Here is a 23,668-nt window from a genome sequence, read left to right as displayed (position 1 = left end):
TTTCTTTAATAATGAATTTGAGATTTTTTTTTTTTTTTTTTTTTTTAACATGCCACTAATACTAATGTCAGCTTAGACAGATTTACCAGTTTATTCAGGTTATATTCACACACTGAGTTCTCTTTCAGTAGAACAGGTCTGACCAAACGGCACATTTGTATTCAGGTACATATGTTTCCACAGACAGCCCCAAATGCTGTTTAGTGTATGCATATTTTATTTTAATATTATGCCAACCACATCCTACTGCATGAAGTATCTGCAGGGGGGAAACATGCATACATGATTCTCTTTATTCCTTTTGTTCTTTAAATCTCCATAAAGTAAGAAAGAATTGATAAATACGTCATTTCATGCTGAAAGGTCTCTACCTTTGTTCTTACATAGGTCACTACCATCCCTTCTTTATTAATAGCTGGACAGTAGAATCTTTTCAGCAGAAGGAATAGATACAGTGAAATAAAATTTAACTAATATAGTAGGAAACTTTTAAATCATTCTGCTGAAAAAGCATCAAAAGATATATTACATCCCCATATGTAACATGGAGATCAAAGGGCTATAAAGACATAACGGCTGAGTGTCTCCCTTCCTTGTGGACATGCTTCGTGGTATATCAAGTGCTACTAGCGAGCACAGTCCTTAAGAGGAACACATTTTCTGAGCATGACACACACACACACACCCCGAAGCAAGTAAGTTACAACGACTGACAGCAATTAATCACTGCAACAATTAAGCTGAAATAATATCCACATTTTTCAATTTTTTTTTTTAGCATGTATAGGATGAGGTAAAATGGTTGTATGATGTTTTAAGACTTGGAATATTACCTGCTTTACTCACATATACAAGAAATAATAATAAACATGGCATATTATCAAATACATAGGGTGATACTAAAAATCCTCAATTATTTTAGTGAATTATCATTAATGTTTTGAGAATAAAAAATTAATTTCTTCATCCTTACAGTTGAAGTTTTCTTATTGCATGGCAATGAACTACCATTTACAAATAAAATCTTGAAACTTATGTTAGAGTTCACGAATCTTAAATTCATCATTTTCAAATCACTTAATTACTTACGTTAAAGTCTACAGAAAAAAAATCAAATTAAGATAGGCTTACTTTAGTTGGAAATTGTTAAAAAACTCCTTCTTGAGACAGTATAATGATTCACACGGCACTCTTCAAGAACTTATGCAGGTTTATCATAAATACACGTTGTAAAGGTAATAGGCAATATATAAAAATGTCATTTGTCTTCTGAATGTTATTCTGTTACACACTCAAAGAACTTCCACACTTTGTCAAGATAAAAAGAAGATAACATAGCTACAGAACTTGGAAGCAGAAGGTGGTATGAATTTTGGAAAAAGTCCTTGAAAATCATCTAACACCTAATGAAAATAGCTGAATCAAATAGAAATTTAAAAAACAAAATAGACAAAAGTTAGTTGAGAAAGGGGGCAGAATTATGAAAGAATACATCTCTTTCCTTGTGCCACTGAGATACATACTAAATTGCATTCATATGGTTGGTTGGGAGTTAGTTACGATTTCATTACAAGAAGATATAAAGGTCGTCATAGAGTTAACTATACAGGAGCAGAAAGAGAGATCATAGGAAAGTCTGACTAAGGTGAAAAATAAAGCAATCCTAGCGATGTTCAGCAAGAAGCAAATCTACATATAAAGGCTTGTATATCAAGAACCTGTATATCAGAAAGTCCTATACACTTATATCCAAATTACTAGGAAAAATAGAATTTAAAACATTTATAAAAACACTTGCAGTTTTAAAGCTCTATTGAGTCTCTCTGCACATCTCAAGGCAAGATGGTTTCTTTGCAGTTGATTCAATAATACAACAAAGATCTCGCACGAATCTGGATTTACCAAGAAGCCTTTCAGTATTCTTGAATGAAAACTGAGAGATCGTAGAAGGTCTTAAACCAACAGGGATAAGTGGCATGCAAGTACATATGCTTAATAATCACATACTGTAATTACACAATAATTCAATTTTTCCTCTAAATTACACGTCAATAAATCTTTCCCACTGCACTATAAATTCCAAGGTCATGGATAGAGGCGTTTATTAATATAATTACAAAGCAGCAATAATACTATTAAGCTTTTAAATCCAGATATTGTTCATTTTCTTTTTTTTGTCTCTCTAAAGGGAGTAAAAAAGTTCCTACAAATGGAGCACCCAGAAAGCATCAAAAGTTACTTTTGATACAATTACCATAAAAAAATTCTGCTTTTTTCAATTATTTTGTTAAAGTATTTTTCTTCTTTTAAATTAATGTCAGATTTTTTTCTAACACCACAGTGCAGCAGAGACTCCAAGGTAACAAGCAATTCCCTAAATGAACGATATTACTACATAGTAAAAATGTAAATGAAGCATTCTAGATCTCACCATGTGTTAGTCATTAATGTATTAAACCAACCCCCTGCAATATCTAAACCATCTATTCAGAAACAAATTTAGTCCGAACTATTGTTACTGGCAATTCTTGTTTCCACATACGTTCCTAGACAGATTTGTACCTGCCTTAGTTACCAACCTTCCTCTGTAAATTACTGCAAAGGTACTTGAGTGCACAAGCGCTAAAATGACTCTTGAAATTAAGATACTTCATCAAATCAGACTAGCATGACCAAACAATTTCACAATTTTATTAGAAAGGAGTATCTATGATTAACTGGAAACCAACTAGTTACAATTAGCTCTCAAATATTAACTCCAGTAATCTTACGTCATCATGACTTATTCTATGATGTTGCCTTTCAGAGCCCAATTACACTCAAATTGTTATTACACGGTGAGACCAACTGCACTAGTTATCTTAAACTATTTGACACACTAAAAACAAAATATGACTCTTTAAACATAAAATTGAAATGGTTGTCTTTATAACATCTACACCTGATTAGATTGACTGCAAATGTAATAAGCTCATAATTCCATTAGTTATTTTTTCACTGTAAAGTGGATGGAATTTTAGACAGTATTTTATTATTTTCTTACTATATAAAGCCAGTTTAGTATAAATTTGCCCAAGAAAATCAGGCTGCATAACACCGAGTAATATTCTTAAACAAGACTTAGTAGTAAAATTCTGCAGTAAGAAAACTTTAAAAAATAATAAAAAATGTTGTGTAAGTATTCAAATTCCAGTGTAAAATCTTTACGGTGTTCAAAGTACAATGAATTATTACTGACACATCCACATCCAACTCCAAATCTGGACAAGAGAGCAACTGCGGAAGAACTAAACAGCATAGCAAAATGGTAAAGTCCGTATTGTGAAATAAGAGATTCTAACTGAATTGTGCTTATGCAATTCTTACTAGATAATTTGAATTGGTGAACTGAACTTTACAATAATGCAAATAATGCACATACTATAACCAAAATTATAAATTCATTTCTTTTCTCATTCTGCTTTTTGCTTATGAATTTTCCAGAAAGACTAACTCAGAAAAGAAGGTCTTAACACAGACCTTTAACAGCTTAGTTACCAGTAGGAAGAATTCTTCATTGATAACTGTGGTGCAAATCCGATACTTTCTTAAAGGCCATATACTGACCTCAGTCCCACCAGGCAACTCCCACTGATACTGATGAATGTTCCATGCACACAGCAAAGAAAATACACATAGTTTCCAGTAAGATTGTTAGGTAAGTTCAGTGAGGGAAAGCAGGGGATCAATTTTCTTAATGAGGTGATCTCTACAGTGGAAAAAAAGCAGAGCAACTCTTAGATCCTCAATGTAATAAATGCTTCTCTGGCTAGCCAGAGAAGCAAAGAACAGTTCAACAGAACACAAAGAGCTACTTACAAAATGCTAGACAGAGTTGCCTGGAATGTTTCTTGGTGATAAATAATTGTAATATACAAGTTTGTGATGTTAAAAAATATTAGTGAGACAATAAAACAAACAAAAACTTTTATGGGCAGACTATAAAAAAGAAGGTCTTTTAAGGTGAAGTTTAAGTTTAGATAGCAGAAGATAGAGTAATAATACAGTCTTATTCACAGGAAAGAAATGCAGAAAGGAAGTTTCGTATTTCACAGGTCCTATCCATAAAAGGATTCTTCATATTTGACCCTACTGCTACATAAGAAAGCAGCTGCTGGGAAAGGCTCTCTCTTCTCATATACCAAAATACCATACAACCTTTAAGCAAAGAAAGCACAAAGGGTGAGCTCCAGAGCAAGTCTTCAGCTGGCTGAAGCCTTTGAAAAGTGTCTGTCTAAAAAGTTATCATTACTGGAAATTACATACCAGAGAAGGAAATGATCATATGCCATTATTTTGCAAATAAATAGTGTAGCACAAACAAATAAATACAGGACAAAACTCTCTAACCTGTAATCTGTGATAAGAAAATACATAATCTCTTTTGACTGAGAATACGGCAGGTGGCAATACTAATTTATATTTAATTTTTAGCAACACTACAAATTATTTAGGTGTTCAGAACTTACGGAGTATGGAAACTTTATAAAAACATTTAATTAACGAATTATGAATTTTAGACTCTAATTCAGAAAGGAGCTTGTTTGTCTCTAATATGCTAAACCTAATAAATATTGTCTATTAAGTTACATACTAGTAAATAATCAACCATATTACCTTCTTTAAAGAATAACCTTTAAGTTAATAGGACAACACACAGAAATACATTTTTTTGCAAAAGTGACAAATAAGTTTCTGTAAATCAGATCAGGGTATCCAAATCTTGACAATCTTTCCAACTCAAAATACCAAAAAAATATATCAAATCTATTAACTTGTTTTTATAGTGACTGTAACCTATTCTATTTAGTCTTGCAGTTCTATCTGGGGAAAATAAAAATCACTTGCTCTTCCTCATGTAAGTGAAACCATTTAACCTTTCTGTAAGTTACAACACTGAAATCATTTGCAGAAACTGCTATCTATAAAACTGACTTGCAAAGCATGTGCAAATAAAAGGAATTGTATAAATAATTGAAATGATTCTCCAGGGAAAATATGTGGCTATAAATGTCTGAAGAGGAAAAGCAACAAAAAGCAGCTAATTCTGCAGCACTTTCACCACACCAAAGAGCCCGCTCAGGAAAAAATTTCTAATTTTAACAAAACTAACAGAACAGTCCCACCCTCCATCAAAGTCTAGTTTAGCTGGATGTGATTGGTTAGTCAAGTCTTCCACACTTTCTGAATACAAAATACATATATAATTTATAATAATTTAAATAAAACTATAGTGAAAACTAGTCCTCCAAACCTTTCTATTAGAAAAAAATATTTTTTGTGAGTGCTATCAAAGCATTTGGATGAGATTCTTTCTCATTTAGGCTGTCATAAATCAATGGCAGCTTCTTGAACCTCAACAGAGTAAAACTTAATTAAGAGTAAATGAGAAAAGAATCTAGTCAGGGTATTTCCTCTAAAACAGGTATTTAAGACTATTTTGAGGCATATCTGTAGCAAGTCACATGATTTAATATATATTGTACTTGAAACATGAAATGCACATAGAGTTTTTTACAAGACACCTTCCCATACATAAAAACTGTCTTTTAAAGCTTTAATTACATGAACAAAAATCCCTAAAAGGAAATAAATACAAATATACATAGTGCTTGCCAACAGGAAGGAAAGGATTTTATTTGAATTATGATATGCTTGTATTAAGAGCAAAAATTATATCTACTATGGATGCTTATTTAGCATATGTGTAAAAATCTCTCTACAAAGACAGAGGAAACAGAGTTTAGCAACTTAACTCATCTAATAAAAAAAGTGGTGTAGAAGGGCTGCTCAGTTCTAGCTGACCTTGAAACGTAATTGGCTACCTTGAGTGTCTCTATAGTATATGCCATTAAGCAGATAAAAATAAATGGGATTAAAATCTGAACCGATAAAGCTAAGAAATTAAGCACTACTCCTTTAATAAGCCTACTTTATGAAAGCATGTGAATAACAAGATATCTCCTTACTGATTACTATGAAAGTATGGATAAGTTTCAAAATAAGTTATCAAAAGTAAAAACATCTAATATTTTCTTCTATATTTCCCCTTCTTCCCCACTGAGAAACTATGAATGCAGACTTCAAGGTAAGTTCTTCATTCAGCTTTTACTCCTTGATCAGTTTGATATTCATGTGAAATATCACTTTCACACCACCTCCACACCACATATACTCTGCAGGGTTGTAAATGTTTAGTTTAGTCTGATGCTATTTTGTATTTTAAGATGAAATATTTTCCTTCTGTGCAACATCTTTCTTCTCCCTGTTTATGTACTACTTAGGACTTACCAAAGTTTATCAAACTGTAGGAACACTATGTCTTAAAAAGGTCTAGGTGAAGATGAGGTTGTTTAACATTACTGCAAAATAACAACTACAAAAAAGTATTTTAAATCACAAAAAAAGGTTTACCTAAGAGGAAGTGTCTGGCAGTTAAAATATCAGGGTGAAGCACAGACCACTTCTGTCTATCACATTAAGCCATGAATACAGTGGGATTCCAGTAAACTGAAGAAAAGCTTATGATAAAGACTTTTTATTGAACTTTAAAAAACATGTGATGTGTTAGATCTTAAAATTAGAAAAAAAATCTTTCTTCTGCCCCTTGGAATCAAAGTAGTTTGTGTCAGACTACAATTTGGATTTAGGAGGTTGTGTTCAGTATACATTTCAAACTCTTTTTTGGGTTGTTTTATATAGATACTGTAAAATGCATCGAGGAAAAACTAAGGAGAGATGATGATTTAGGAATTATGAATTATAAAGTCACACATCTTTGATATAAAGATCACGGAGCTCCAGATTATGAACATGTGTTGCTGTGTTACCACAACTGATCTTTGTTCCTTCCTTGATACGGTCACTGATACAGACTTTTACAACCATATGTGATATTATGCTAATCCTGAGAGTAAACATCACAAACGAATCGGAGACAGCAGTCAACGTTCTCATCCTTGAATGAAAGTTATTACTAGCTTGAATTGCTGCTGTTACCATAGTGCAATTATGTGATAACAAGCCTACAATCTCCAGTTCGTTCAAAACTCTTCCACAGAAAGAACTGAGAACTTTGGAATGATACATTTAGAAAAAATCAAGCTAGTATATCTGTAAGTGGTAAAAATAAGTTTCAATTTTAAGGCTTATTTTATTCACCTTTTTTAGATTTCATACCATAGCAGCTAGATTACTATACCACATCATATCTTTATAGAGTTCTGTTAGTTACACTCAAGCAAGTGCTTTACACTAAATCATAGTGTTCCAAAAAGCAACAAAAACAAGGACTTTGATATGAGAGTTTTTGACTCTCATATTCTCAAAAAATTGTATCAAGACTTTTATTAATAAAACTTGTAAGAGATGAAATCTAATTCAGTAATTTTTAACCCATGTAATACATTTCTTTAAAACACCATCCTGAATATTAACAATTTTCTTCTTGTTTGATCATCACTGAACAAACACACAGGAATGTTTATGTATAAAGTATCATATGGTAAAATGCAGCAACATATAAAAAGCAGACTCTAACGAAAATTTCAAATGATTTTCTCCTACTCCTTCTCTTCCTTACAATCCTAACATCCTTCAAAAATTTTGAGTCAAATATTTCCTAAAGAAATTTAAGCACAAGTCTAATGACTTATATATACGCTAGTTAAATCTGAAACAAAGATGTGGTAGCATTAACAAGCTAAATACTTACTTAAACATTAGATAAGTTTAACCAATTCTTATATTAAAATATAATGCCAACAGTTGGAGGATGAAGAGGGAGAAAGACCAAAAAAGGCAACAGGTAAATTGGAAATCTCAGAATCTTTCACCCTTAGTGAGGTACATTCATTTAGTAAATACAAACACTAGTAAAAAAACCCTTCTTTATATTAATAATTCTATGATATTCTTTCAGCTTTCTCAAGCTGTACACCACTCCAGACTAACTCTTTGCTGCAGTTCACCTGCCTTGATATCAGTGTTACCAAAGGCTTTGATAACAAATTCTTTTTCCTCATTATTCATCATGTCTGGGAAAAAAGTCTAAAACTAGATTAAGGAGGACATCTTTTTCTATTTGTCCAGCACATTCTAAACAATGGCAAATATAGTCTCAAAACTATTCAGGAAACAGCTAATTCAAATTTTAAAATATTCTAATGATCTTTATCGAAAAACTGCTATTCCCCTATTTTTTCCATCAGTTTTCCTTTGGTCTCCAAACACCTCATGATAGCTAAGTAGTGTACACAAACCACTCTCAATATCAAAAAAAGTAAATTATATCTTAAAGTTTCATCTTCAAAATACATTCTTAGTACCTTAAAATCCCAATAGATGTAGTATACATTCCCCTACTCTTAGAGTATTATTTGCACAAGAACTGTGAGATTTGGTGCATTTGCCAAAAGGTAAATTGCTGGTATCTATTGTAGAAAGATGATCATCTTACCTTTACAGTTTCACTTAAGATTTGGGTTTTGTCCCTTTCTTCACTGGAGTGCAGTTCTAGTTTATTATTTAACTCCTGTAGCTGTTGGGCCTGTTCATTCAAAAGCATTTGTGCCTGATGCTCGCGATGTAATGCATGATTTAATTCTTCACATGCACTTTCAAACCTCTCACTGGTGATCAATTTCTGATAAAGGAAATAAATTATGTTTGATTGTGTAACTGTATTTATCTGTTTATATGCCTGACCTTTAGAGTTCCATTTAATAACACAACATTCTAGTACAAAAGCATGCTCAGACGAATATTCATTTTTTTAAATATGAAGACAAGCTAAGCACCGAATGGCAAATAATTTCATTCATCATATTTTTTCAAGAAAGTACTCAGGCTACTGTAAACAATATGTATTAATTAGTCTATCCAAACCTAACATCGTAGGTTGTAAAGAATTATTACTAATGAAGAAAAAAATACGCATGTGCAGAACTGTAAGGGAATAAAACTTGTTAAAAACAAAACTGAAGATAATTAGACATACTTGTTCATGAGTCAAAGAGCCATTCTACCAGCTAGGAATAGGAAGGAGAATAGATACACTTTTTATATGAGAAAGTAAAACTACAGAGTACTTTGTCTGTTTCCATCTGCTGATAAGAGGATATAAACACTTACTTAGCTTTGGAATGGCAGTCAATAGAAGAGGATGCAAAATAGTTTACATATATCAGGAACGGATACACAAAAAAATAGTGGATGAAAAGCAATTACTTTAGTTCACAGTTCATTTAACTGTTCTAAAGTTACATTTAGCTTTGAAAATTCTATTCAATTTTAAGACTTGCATGCCTGAAAACCTGCCACATTTGATGAACATAGTTGGAAAAACAACACAATCTCTATCTAAAAGTCTTGCTTTTCCCAACATCCTTAAATTGTCAAAATGACCTTACTGAAACATACTACATATGCTCTGTTCAGCCCCTCTTTCCTTTATCCTCCTTTCTCTTTTGTTAAGAGAACCACATTTTCAAGAGAATATACATGTTTTAATATCATGTATAAAAAGATACAAAATCATCTATTAACTATGCTGGGTTTGGAAGTATTTTGATGGGGTCACAATGATAGATCTACCAAATAGCTCTCAGGATCAACTTAGGGCACAGCTACAGTAAATACTGCGCATTCTGGGCTATGGCTATTTCAGATATACTGAGGCACCTGTAAGAACAGATAGGAATATTTAGCCATTCACTTTCTCAGACTGCTCAGATGTGACCAATTCCAAATGCACCCTACAGAAAGTAAGAGGAGGAAAGATGCCAGTGGGTCTCCAACATCCTGAAAAAGTGCAGGTAGCTTCCCTCCTACAGGGACTGAAGGCAAATCATAAAATCACAGAATGGTTGAGGTTGGAAGGAACCTCTGGAGATCATCTAGTCCAATCCCCCTGCTCAAGCAGGGTCACCTAGAGCGTGTTAGACAGGGTTGCATCCAGGCAGACTTTGAATATCTTCAGCGAAGGAGGGTCCACAACCTCCCTGGGCAACGATGGGGAACAAATTGACAACCTGGCAGAATAACACATTTGCACACAGAGAAATCCAGCCATAGAGCAGTGAGGATAAATCCCTCAAGCACTCTGTCTTTTCCCTGCTATGTTGCAGCTTTAAGTGGTTAAGCAACCTTTTTCTAGTCTCTCTTCACACCTGCCAGATGGTGCTATTTACAGGTTACTGCACCCATAGTGCTGAAGTAAACCCTTTAGCTCTAGCAAAGGATAAGAGGGACTTGGTGCATATAGGCTATTAAGAACGTAGAAAGATTTTTTTCGATAAATTCCCTCCTACAAGTAAACTGAAAGCTACAGTAAAAGACTTCCTGTAATATTCAAGAATATCAGTGCAGAGTTCAAGTATTACATTTATGTTTTATGAGCTTGTCATGAACGTATTTATTAAACCTCTGCATTTTAGCTGACTCTACTCTTTTGAAGTAACATCTATAATTCTTCTGCTAGTATATAAGCCACACCAACTGCTTCAACCTATGGAAGAAACCCTGGGTTACTGAAGAACAGACATGTAATTTACACGGAATACCTCACTGTACAAATCAAAGAGAAATACCCATGGAAAGAAAACTATTTTAAATACATCTGGCTTATAGTTCAGTGACATTTACATGGAAAGTTTTCTGGAAAATTCTGTTAATAGTAGATTGGTTTTATACTTGTTTTTCTAAAGAACACAAATCAAAATATGTGTAAGAAGGTCTCTTCCATAAGCAGTCTTTTCTAAATCAAATATACTTACAGATTGCTTGAACATATTTAATTGTTCTTGCAGGCTCTGGGCTTTGTCAGCTTCTTTTTTCATCTCATTCAAATTCCGTTTGAATTCTGCAAGTTCTAAGCGTAGTGAACGGCGTTCCACCTCTGCTGTATGAAGCCTTTGTGTAAATTCAAATATTTGCTTCTGCAAGAATGCTATGCTTTTCTGTTAGTAAATGGAAACAATTTTGTGTGTTACAGAATGTGCTATTTTAGCAATAAAATCAATCACATTTAATACCTAAGCAAATGAGAGAAAGTTGTCATTTGCTCTCAGTATCTCAAATACATACACAAATGTGAACCAGCTTCATCTACTATTGAGGGTTACTGAAAAATTTGTTCTCAAGAAAGTATCAATTTTCAAGGAAGTTGTATGATAAAAGAGAGATTCTGAGCGAAAATAAGTTTATCTTTTCATTTCTATTACTGGGGAAAGGCACAGAAACTTTATTTAAAGAAAGAATAGTAAGCAGGAGAGAGACAAAGACCGTTAACCTTTAAATTAAGTAGAGTAACAGATCTGTTATTATAAAGTATATACAATTTTGATAGAACTTAAAACATAATTCATGGAAAATACATATTCTTTTTTCCTAAATTTTTTTACTATAACAATAAAAATAAGATCTATTCAGGGCCTTTTGTGCCCGTGGTGTTGTAAATAAAGTTATGTTTTCTATATAGGACTTCAATGTAACTGACCTATATAGAATCCAAAATAAAATTAACTATATTATCAAGAGAGCTCTACCATAATATTTAGGCTGTCAACCGACTGTTTCCAGGACGTATCACTATAAATATGCATACCATAATGGGTAGTCTGTCATATAATCCAGCTTTTAGGGCCTGAACATTTATTTTATGAAGTCCACGAGCCAGCCTCTGTACCAAGGAGTCCTTCTCCACATAAGTAATGTTTCTGCTGCTGTCTAGCGGAACAGTCTCCATTATTACATTAAGCTTCTCCATAAGTTTTGAAAAAGAGTTTCTGGCTGCACTTACAAGCAAATGTCCAGAAAGCCAGGAATTTGGATCTTCAAAAAATAACAACACAAGAAAGAAACATTAAGTTGATTACTATTCTCATCTGGGAGGATGGGGTAACAAGTAACATCTCTCTGAATGTACTGTGTGGGAAATTTCCATTAAACTAGGCGTGGAAGAGCAAGCTCATGGGATTTCCTCAGAGAAACTAGGACAATCTTCATAATGAACAAACTATTTCTAATAATCTTTGGATAGGAAGGGTAAGAAGGATTGTAAAGAATTGGATTTGGTTGTCAAAGAATAATGTCCCAGTTGTTTTTATATTCTCTTCCAATACTATACATTAAGTCCTTCTTGGATGTTCTAACTTAGTGATTCCCAAAACACGTATGACTGAGGCAAGCTAAATGCAAACCAAGTGACAGATGTCACATGTAACCACAAAAGGTAAATCAGTCTACTGTAATATTTACAATGCAAATTTTCTGAGTGTTTTCAGCCCCCACCCTTTACAGACTAAATCATTTGCTGTTCAAAACTAGTGAGGCTTGGTACCTTAATGCCATACTATTTATATTCTGAGACAAGAGAATATAATTTACCTTATTCCAAGGCAATTAAAATTTTACAGCTACAATTACTTATTTCCCCATAGGATTTTGGTAATCATCCTTCTCATATAATGGACTTAAGGCCCCAGCACACCCAACATGTCCTGCTTACTGCTAGATTCGTCAGGTCTGTAATTAATAATTGTGTTTAATGTTGATAAATAAAATTGTCAGTGCTCCTTCCACTAATTGGTATTCCAGATAACAGTTAATAGGTTTATTTATGCCTTAATAAAAGTCTTGTAATTTAGTTTTCCCTCTGCTAGGCAGGTCTTAATCTGTCATTACTTGTCTTATGATACTATCAGTGCAAGATGACAAGCATGGAAGAGCTTATTTACATTCAGTGTAAAGCAGATCTCCTGTTGCTGCAGTGAATTAAAATATTTACTTAAAATTATGAACAGAGAAAAAACAACCACGGTGACTTTAAGTGTAAAAACTCTTTATACATTATAAAGATAAAGCCAAAGGTTCAAAGTAACCAAGATGGTTGCTATATTTAGATTAGCTCTGATTTTGATTATAAAGAATGCATCATTTATATATATGAGACCCAATCTACCCCAAGCAAGAAAAAAAAAAAAAGCATATGATAAAGTCAAATTTTCTTTTTTCAGAGCCATCCTCCAATGCGGTTTCAAAACATCAGCCTACCTTTCATTCCTGTTTGTGAAATGACGTATTTTAGTTCATGCTCTCCACAACCCATTCTAGTAGTAAATCTTTCCTTTCTCCATGTCTAAGATATGTCTCTTTCCATTCACCTTTAAAGCTAAAAATCTTGTCCAACATTTTCATTTTGCACTTCAGTTATCAAACATTCTTTGACACAAAAAAGATTATTCTCCTCATATCCAGAAGAAACTGCTACTCTAATGCTTTTTTCTGCACTTGAACAAGGCTTCTTCCTTATGTTGGTTTCCCTTTACTTACCACATTAAAGGCAAACTACTTTTCAACATTTTAATACATATCACAACTTAACCCTTTTCTACCTATCTTTCAGTTTCAAAGGCCATCTCTTTTTTCCGATCATGATGACAATATTAGTTTGAAAAATAACATAAATTTCAAACTGGAACATTTGTACTGCCTTCCATGCAAGATTCCACCAAATCTTGTCTGTGATTTTTGGTAACTATTACAGCAAGGAAACTGCCAGTGAGCTATTTCTTCATTTTTCCTCCCGTTATCATCTCACTAAACAGGATACAATCTGTCTACAAAAAAGCATAATCTTTTTGTTTTGTGTGTGCAGTACCTAGCATGGTAGGTCTTTCTGTACATGTAGAACTCTCACTTCACCTATAATAAAAATTAATTTTTAATAATAACAATTTGGGAAATTGTGTTTTAGTATTCTGAAATCATCATTCCTCCTCACTATCAGGATTCCAGTTAATCAGCCTGGTTGCATTTTTAGTATTTCCCCACAGCTGAAGAAACTTTCTTGGGATGGGAAACAAAAAAAGTAAAGCACCACCTCTGTTTAATTTTTAATGAACAGTGGTTTTGAGTAAAACAAAAATCTGTTGATAGGAGTCATATACTGCTTTGAAAGGTGAAATGAGAATAAAACACAATTCTACAAGTAACTATATTTACAACCAGTGAGAAGAGAATATACACTTTCAGCATATACACTTTAAGTATATGCCCACAAATAATCAGGGAATTACAGTAAAAGTATTTAATGATCTAAGAAATGAATTACACAAATACAGTCACAGGCCAAGAAGCAATTAATTTTACATTAAATGAAGAAAAAGACAATGAAAAGTGACAAATCTTACTTCAGCGATAGATGAAAAAAGAATTCTAGTTTGCTTTGTTCTGGTGAAATAGAAAACTCAGCAAGAATGAACTCCGTATATTATACAAGACTAAAATGTTCATGCTAAGCTTCAAAGATTCTGTGTATGTTACAGCTGATGACATTTGTATTCAAACAAACTTAACCTTTTATTTCTCTGATTTACTGTAACACAGCTTCTGTTAAAAAAAAGACTAAGCTTACCAAAAACATATTTTAAAGAACTATTCAAGCTGAAGTTGAGATTATTCCAAGACAACATGTCAGAATGTAAACCAAACTACTAATGAGCAGAGCAAAGGAAAATGATCATGAATGTCAAAAATATATGAAAAAGATTGTTTCTCAAATGTGCCAGGAATGTGCCAATCTCTTCCCTTTTACCTTAAAGCACCACAGAGCACAACCCACAAGTTCCAGTGTTATCTGACTGATCTGAATTTGGTTCCTTTCAATTGCCTCAAATGCCTCCTGGGAACCTGTGCATCTTTTGTCTTAACACACTAAGCCATTCCACATCCTATCATAGCACTGTCTTGTGCCTACTCTCTCCTGTGATTTGTAGTTTAATCTGAAACCAGAACTGACTGACTTTCAAGATCTAAACAGAGTAGATGCCTCTCAGTTGCTTATTTACATACAAAAAAAATTCAAAATCATTTAAGTGAATTTGTGAGTTAAATCCCTACTTGAAATATGATTTACATAACACAAAAGAACACATATCTTTGAGTTTTAACTATGCAACTCTTTCTTCAAATATATTTCTTCCAACTCACATTACTTTGGTACTTCCAAGAATTTCATCTCTAACTCATATTTATTAAAATTTGGTGAACCAGAGGTTCTTAAGAAAGGTCGATCCCACGAGCAACAGAATCCCATGTAATACATGGGCAGTTAGATTTTGGGGTTCTGTGAAAATGACTTAAATAGAGAGGAGCTACGAAAGACTTATCAAACTGCAGCCCTAACTTTATCAGCATGGCTCTCGCTAATTCTGAGCATCAAAACTGTATAGAATACAGAAGTTTGAAGTAATTTGGGTCCATCAGAAGTCTCATGTATTTCAATACAGGAAAAATATCATGAGGTTTGGAGTACAAAAATTAGTCATTTCAGTACCATGATACTGTCACAATTCTCACCCTTGATTCTCTTTCAATCTGCTGTTCTTGTTCAGCTGCCTATACACAGGAACACTTGCAGTATCTCCTCTGTAAGTATTTTGAAACACAGTTCAAACACTGTTTTGTAAGGATGCAGATTTAAACTACTGAAAAGCTAGATGACCCAAGAAAAGTTTCTGAAACTGATTCAAAACTCTTGATTCAATGGCTGACTTCTAGAACTAGCCCACTGTTCAGGCTTGAACTGTATCACATTCTCTTTGTCCTATAATTTCCTTTTATTTATGTAAATTATGCTTCCTTTCTTCCAATATTCTTTATTCTGTCACAAAATTGTTTGGAATTATCAGGAAATGGAGAACAACTAAGGATGACTTTAGTGCAGAGGAATCAAATGAGGTCTTCTATCAATCTTCACTGCAAAGAAATGCTTGACTAAGAAAGATATGTAATAGCTAGGAATCAAAAGATGACATTGTTAGAGAATGGTATTAAAATTTTCTGCAGGTACAGTAAGATGTGAGGAGAGACTGAGAAGATTAGGGATGTTAAAGTTAGACAGGAGACACGGTAGAGACATAAAATAAGAATGCTGTAGTGTGCGTAATTTGAGAGGTCTTTATTTCTCAAAAACAAAACAGCAAGTAAAAAATTTTTTTTAAACAGATGAAAAAAAAATACTATCAAACAGAATGGTCTTTCAGAAACCAGAAATGCTGTGGCATTAGAAATAATTAGCCTTTAATCTGATTAGCATGAATAATCAGATTAGAACAACAAAGGAGTTTTACATCATGCACAAAAAAAATTTTTGTGTCCAAATTAACTAGATGCAGGCACCGTAAGAGACGGAAAAGTGAATGAGACAGTCCTCTGATCTGCACCAACTCACACACTCCTATCACAAACAAATCACACAGTAAAATAACTGACAGATACAGAAATCCTTGTTTCCAAGACAGTTATTCTTCATTGCTCTTCCCCCACTGACTTAACAAAAGCAAAGAGTGGAGAGCAACTGTGGTAAGGCAAAACTGGGCACTTTTCAGCAGCCCAGATCTCCTTTGCAGTATTCTGATCCTGCAGATTCTCCAAGGTGACCTGAAACTCCAGCACGAATTAAAAATTGTCTGAGAGCAGCTAAAAGCCACTGAAATGCACAGTGACAATACCTATATTCAACTACAGTAAGAGAGAACTTACACCATACCTCCCCCAAAAAAATCCTGGTTACATGACTAGCTCACTGGCTTTGACAAGCTAAACATTATTAACATAAGTGTGAAAAAAAAAATAAAGCAACTGAAAAATTTTAGGTTTCTAGTAAGACAGAAAGAAAAAGAGTGCCCAATCCCAAATTAAATATGGGTTAACATATAAAACACAGTAGGAAATTATTTCTTTTTCATCAGCAGTAGTAAAGCCCCAAGGTGAATATGGCCAGTTTTGGGGTCCACAGTAAAGAAAACAAAAGACCAAACAGAGAGAAATGGTGTAGGCATTCTCTATCATAAAAGACTATGTTGGAATTCAGTAAAATGTTTTTCAAACTTAACAGCAGAACTAGAGACCTGGAAACTTGTGAATCCTATTTCATTGCAAGCTTTTAAGAACAGGTTAGACAAGTATCTATAAGCAAGGTGTGGACATATTTTTTTCTCTCTCTCACAACAAAGATGTCCAGAGATGATTTTAGAAGCACCCTCTACCCTTATGTTTCCCTGGCTCTATGTACAGAAATTATTAAGAATAAATATCATAACACCAATATAGAATGCTTAAATAACATAGCTCTCCAGAAGTTTGATTCAAAATAATTTATATAAAATCCTGACAAAGGAAGTCATATAAACACTCTGATTTTTTTGTCTTCTACTACAAGAATATATTTTTTTAAATTACCTGTTTTGTTAACAACATCCTGTAATTCAGCCACAGAACTGATTATTGCAGCAAGGAGGTCAGAACTAGAAAACCAGCTGAGTGCTTCAACACAGTGAACTTGTTCCTTTCTGTTTCCTGTGAAACAGAATCATATCTAGCAATAAAACCAAGTAATACAGATAAGGCACACAAATATATCTTCAGGTCTTCCAGAAATTAATCAAAAATAAGTATAAAAGCCCCCAAATTATTCTTCCTTCAGGATACTTTAGACTATATTTGCTATACTTGGACAATTTTAGCTATTAAAACAGAAAATTAAATGCATCTTCTAATCTGACAAAAGCTCTTTGTTAACCTTTGCTTTTTTAGGTAGAAGCATGAGCTGGTCTGGTTTTACAGTAATAAGAAAGGAAGTAAGGATCACACAATCTACAAAACAATGCAGCAATCCTGTACTATTACTTTAGCTGAATAAAAATGTAACTTTTGGCAATTCTAGTAGGAAATAAGCAAGAGGCTTATGAAAGAAGAGGAATTCTCATTAACAAAAAAATACCCTGATGGTCAGTCATATATGGAGATTACAAAGTTGTACTGTCTGAAAAGAACCACAGAGTTGTGGCAGCATCCACTTCTGCAACATGTAATGTGAAAGTCTAGAATATCAAACAGTACGAGCCCACAAGTGTAAGTACAACTTTACGTCTGTCAGGATTATATGAAAAAATATTTTCTTTCTGGGGAGCTTCTGATATAATCTCTGACTTCAGGCAGTTATGTTCAGTTGTTACATCTGTCTTTACACTCTATTAATAATAAATATTACTTGTTATATACCAACCGTGTAATTTGACATAACACTTATCAAACAACCAATCAGCTTACTTGACAGATCATGCTTGCCTTTGGAGTCCCCTACACAAACTAGGATTCCAACGCCTTCTTTGAAGCCATCTACCCAGGAGAAGAGAGCAGTGCAAGACTGCCCTATGACTTTCAGTCTATTGGCTGCCAAAACTGCAATGACACCTTTCCGGAATACACGTATCAGGCCTTTGCATTTTCTTTTCTTTATCTTTGCTTCATATTGCTTCTTTTCTTCTACATCAGAGAGAGCATGGACCAGAGTTCTAATTTCTTGATTGACTAATTCATAAATGTTGACCTGGTCCTGGAGAAGGTCTCTCTGGGTAGACAAAGTACATGATCGGCCATAGAGAGGATACAGGGCACCTGCCATTAGCGCACAAGCAGCCAGGAGAGATGAATGCTCTTTCTGAATCTGTGTTAATGTATTTTTCACATGTACATTTTCAAGGGCCAACTTCTCTCGTTTTTTTTCAAGAACAGAAAATCTTTCCTTATTTTTTTCTGCTGTTTCTTGGTATTTCTGCAGGAGGAGGGGAAAATAAAAACAGAAGAAACATTAGCTAGAACATATTAGTTAAAAAAATAACAAAATTGTGTTTAGCTAGATAAAAGCTAACAGAAAATTCATTCTCCTTTATTCAGGTGAAATGATAATGAATTAAAAAAAAACATAGATTATTAGTCATGATTGCCAAAGCACTGTCATAACAAAAAAATTTTTAATCAGATAAATAGAGTCAAATTAATGGTATGAGGAAAACTTGCCATAATGCTCATCTGTGAATAGATACCAGATTTCTCAAGCTAATCCACCAGTACTGTGATAGAATACAGAAGGTCCACTAGTAGAATGAGCTGGCTTAACAATAACCAGTTATATGGCCCAATTGTTCTTCAAAGAAGAGAGGAAAGTTAGTGTAAGAGAGAGAGGGGAAAAAAAAAAAAGAAAACTCTGGAAGATAGAACTAGACAGATTGGCAGCAGCTGGGAAAGGGGAAGTAAAGGTGATCTCTTAATTACTTTGTAATCAACCCCCTACTTATATATTCACAGATTAATTAGGTCTCATACAGAATTATGCTTTCTAGAGAACAGTGTAGTACACACATTTTATTTTGACCCGTGTCATGACAGATTTTTCAACTTGCAGAACTTATTTTTTTTCTCCCTCTGTGTCCTATACAGGCAAAGAAGAAGATTTAAAACAGTAAACTACAGTAGCAAAATGAAGAAACTAAAAAACTAGGGAATTCCAGAGTTAAGATTAGACAGCTTGGTTCCTTCTGATGATGGGCAGTTTTTACCCAGGAATCTAGGTATTAGACTAAGACCTCAGAGAATCTAGACTGGCCTCCTGATGTATCACAGTCCCTCTGTGACTGGAAAAATCATTTAAGATTAAATTTAAACAGGATTCAGTGATGAAAGGAAGTAACAGTTTGTAGGCACTTTTCATAAGGAGCACACAGGTTAAAGTTAATTGCTTAAGTTCCTATTACAATATATGCACATAAGTAGGTGAACGTGAGTAGAATGAAAAGTTACTAAGACAAAGAAAAGACAGGATTACTTTAAGCTTCAGTTCCCTCTCCTGGAGCCCTGAACAGTTTTGTTAAAAATGGAGCAGGAGTTATTTCTTTAGGCAGTAGTCAAAGGAGAAGTAAAATGATGTCATGCAGCCATGGACTCATAGATCTGTTTTGCTGCAGGTCCAAGAGCCATCATCAGACGCAAGAAGAAGCAAGAAGGGGATCTTAGTTTCTTCTTTCTCCTTCATTCAACAAACAAAGAATGTAACGGAAATACAACAGCCCATGCTTCTGTAGAGATGTACCCTAGTCACCATTTCAGAATGTTTTTGGCCAATAAAATATTTAATTATTTTTTGGAAAGAGACACAATTTTAACTGGACGAGGAAGACAAACTTGTAAGCCTTCCTTTTTACGACAAAAATTAAATATCAGCAGATTAATTTTACAGATGATTTCATAGTATTGATGTTGACAGAATGGCATATATAAAACCTGAGTATGTGTAAAACATTAGTATTTAAATACCTCCAGCTACACAGAGATGGAATGGACAACTAAAAGTTTTAATTTCAAAATTCTATTTACAGGCATTGTATGTCACTCATCTACTCTAAAATTAAGTATGAATATATATAATATTTTAGGTTACTACATGATTTACAGCGTTTGATTTTTGCAGGAAAAAAAAGCTTGATAGCATGTCTGGAAGGATTTAGAAAACAGCTTACGGTTTCTGGTCATAACTCATAAAAGGCCATGTTCAGGTTAAAAAAAAAAAAAAAAAAAAAAAAAAAAAGTATGATCCTTATATTGCTGTTGGGAACCAGTAGTAACATTCAGTGCTCTGGCTGTTAAAAGCTTATTCTTTTTAAAAAACTTAAGGTTTTAAAGCTTACTGTTATACTGTAATAAACATAACTGAACAAGACACTCTTACTGTAAAATTATATAGCCTTCTGCCTACAGGAATTAAAAAAACAATGGTAAGAAAATACAGCTTGTTTCCAATGGTTGATAATAATTTTTCTCCTATTGTATATTGTTTCTAGCGTCTTCTTCAAAGTACAATTTTTGAAAGCAACATAGAATTTTCTTCCTAAATGCTGGTAGGCTGACCTCCTTAAGTGTTTGAACTTTGTGCTTTTGGTTTAACTCAACCTTAGTGGGTTACAGAGTTTGACGGACTCCAGAAATACTTAACAAAAATTGGATGCTCCTGGAGGAAACAGAAACTATACTATTTCTTACTTGATCCTTATCCTTTATATCGCCAAAAAGATAGAATTGGAAACTAGAAACTTAATGACACTTTGACTCCAACAGGTTTTCCTGTATTTCAGTTGTTTTGCTTTATGTTACAACACCGACTTGATAAAATTGCAAAATACCACAGCCGTAACTAATTCACCTTTCTTGCTGTAAAAGCAAAGCATTTTTATTAATGGAAAAAAAAAACAATATAAGATGCTTTTTACTCCCTACAGGATTTTTCCCTTTCCTACTTACTAATCTTTTGTTCTCCTGTTGAAATTAACATTTTTTAAGACAGATACAGGATTTTTCTCTCACAACTTCTTATTGCATTATCAGAACAAAAGCCTTACTATTTTAAGTGGATGCCACAAAAAATGGGGATGGATTAATAAATGTCTAAATAACAGACAAACATCTGAGAGTTAAAATTCAGAGGATAATTCCTATTAGACTGTACACTGTTTGAATATGTAATTTTTGTGAGACTAAGCAATGGGCACAGTAACACTATACAAATGGATACACGCACTATCATATTAAGGCAACTGCACTCCTACCAAGGGTGAGGAAAAAGGATTTTTATTTTAAGCTCTGATAACAGTATGGAGACCGTGGACTAAGAACAGTAGTATCTATAACGAGTCTTGTTTGTTGCTGATCTGCAAGAAAGCCACTTTGGGAGTTTCTGTCCTACAGGAAAAAAAATGTGAAACATCATCCAGCTGACTGGCAGCAACTGCTGTGAAACAGTATTTAGTAATACCTAGAGAACCCATTTGAGGTCAGGGACCCTGAATAGTACTGGCTAGGGACAGAAGGACTGGCTGGTGTCACGATTACTAAAATTTCCAAATTGCAATGCTGTATTTTAATCAGGAGACTAAGACCACCATTTTGAAAAGGCCTTCTTTTCCATTGCAATTCTAAGAAACTCCATCCACACCACTCATTGCTGTGCAGTCAGAACTCTCATTTAACTTCATCAACTCACCCATAGAGATCTAGGAGACCTGTATGAACTTTAGTGTGCCTTCGTACATATATCAAAAATTAAAGAAGTTTTATCTGGTAACTTTGAGGATAAAATGCATGGAGGAAAGCATGGCACAGTAGCTGAAGACAGAAGTATGAAAAAAAAAAAAAAAAAAAAAAAGGATGAAAAGGATGCAGGCTTTGTTCCATGACGTACCACCAACTTGATGCCAGACCTATCAAGAATCACTTAGTTTCCCTTTACACAATGCAGCTAGCACCTAAAAGCCTTAATTCATCAAACTGCTTGTAATGAACATTCAGATCTTTAGATGGAAATACAGCAATTAATTGCCACAGTTGCCTTACAGTGCTGGAATAAACATGCTAAAGTGATGAGACCCATAGCTCTGCAAATAGATGCAGTCTGCACTTGTGTTTGATCTATTAACTGAGCAGGATCAAGGTAAGAAGTAGTCTTCTGTGTCTTGGTCTTTGCAAGACTGCAAAAACTTTGCAAGCACAGGCTATGAAAGAGTTGTGGCACACTGACTAGGTCTCCAGTACTGAAGATGAAGAAACAAACTGCCAAGGTTGCTGCAGTACATACTCACTGATCAAGTTTTATGTGAAAACTATCCATTGTTTTATGATCAGCATTTTTCCTTAAATTTAAGTGTACCTACTGATGGATACCATTTACCATATTACACATATTTACAAAGCCAGGATTACTAAACTTTCAAACATGTTTCCAAAAACAGCCATTTCTGCTTCTGCAGATTCTTCTGCATACCCCTCTTTGCCTAAGACCAGGAATACACTTGTAGATCACACTCTGGAATGTGAAAACCCTACAGCCTGATCCTTCCCTGCTCTTAACCCATGTTTACTTCCCTCTGGGTAAGTTACTGTTACGACTTGATTGCAAGAGGTGTTCAGCCACTTGGACTCTTAGGAAAACAGTCACAGTAATTTACTCTCTGCGGTTTTCTTTAGATGACTTTACATCCTAACAGTACAGGCAAGAAGAGCTTCTTATTTTGGCTTAATGAAGAACTTCCCAGAACTCTGAAAGCTAAATCTTCTTTCAAACTTAGGGTGTTAACACAAATGAACTCACAGTTTGAGAAAGGGGAGAAATAGTGAGAGAGGCTGCAAAAATGAAGCAAAACATAAAATACTGCAACATAAAACATAAAATACTGCAACATAATTGTTGCATCTTTATCCCAAAGGAGCTCCTCACTATCCTCAGCAAGCCTGCATTAAAATGTAGAATACAGGCCAACTACATTACACTTGCATTGACTGGTACAGCTTACAGGCTAAAAATGAAATATGCAAAAGACAGTTAATTTTTTTTGAAAAGCAAGCAGTCGGGACTAAACAGCCCTAACATCAGACATCATAGAATCCACAGACTCCAGTTTGGGAAATCTTTACCTGGAATTAGCAGGCCCAAAGTCTGCCACAACATAAAAATCCACAGGAAATTAGACTGTCTTTGTTCTAAACTGACACTAAACAGTAACACAGTCAAGACAGAACATGAGCATGAATAGGAGGCAGTTTTGTTAAACCAGGTGAGCGCATGCAGTCACAGAGTTGCCTAAATTAAAACACTATCAGCTTGTATTCCAACATTACATTAACCTGCATTAGAAACGATACCCAAATGTTTGTAATGGAAAGTATTTCCTGTTCAAAAACTCAGTAGCTTCTTTTTCACAGCAAGGTGACTGACAAAGACGTTTCCAGAAGACATGCC

At 34.1% G+C, this 23,668-nt stretch overlaps 1 protein-coding gene across 6 annotated transcripts in view; it reads right to left on the bottom strand.

Annotated features, from left to right (window-relative positions):
• CCDC171 (coiled-coil domain containing 171) overlaps nt 1-23,668 on the bottom strand; it is a 152,110-nt gene that overhangs the window by 67,103 nt on the left and 61,339 nt on the right. For 5 of the 6 annotated variants that reach the window (XM_062600270.1, XM_062600272.1, XM_062600271.1 and 2 more), the window contains 5 exons: nt 18,154-18,658; nt 17,284-17,400; nt 11,645-11,871; nt 10,815-10,997; nt 8,498-8,683 (listed from right to left, as the gene is read on the bottom strand). In XM_062600270.1, coding sequence (XP_062456254.1) covers nt 8,498-8,683; nt 10,815-10,997; nt 11,645-11,871; nt 17,284-17,400; nt 18,154-18,658 — 1,218 coding nt within the window. Of the gene's footprint in view, nt 1-3,669; nt 3,749-8,497; nt 8,684-10,814; nt 10,998-11,644; nt 11,872-17,283; nt 17,401-18,153; nt 18,659-23,668 lie in introns of those variants that run through there. The other variant, XM_062600275.1, reaches the window with a different exon arrangement.

The sequence above is a fragment of the Rhea pennata genome, chromosome Z, assembly GCF_028389875.1.
Source record: "Rhea pennata isolate bPtePen1 chromosome Z, bPtePen1.pri, whole genome shotgun sequence".
In the NCBI taxonomy this organism is placed as follows: domain Eukaryota; kingdom Metazoa; phylum Chordata; class Aves; order Rheiformes; family Rheidae; genus Rhea; species Rhea pennata.
The sequence above is the reverse complement of the archived record's forward strand: the minus strand, read 5'-3'. Positions and strand labels throughout refer to the sequence as shown.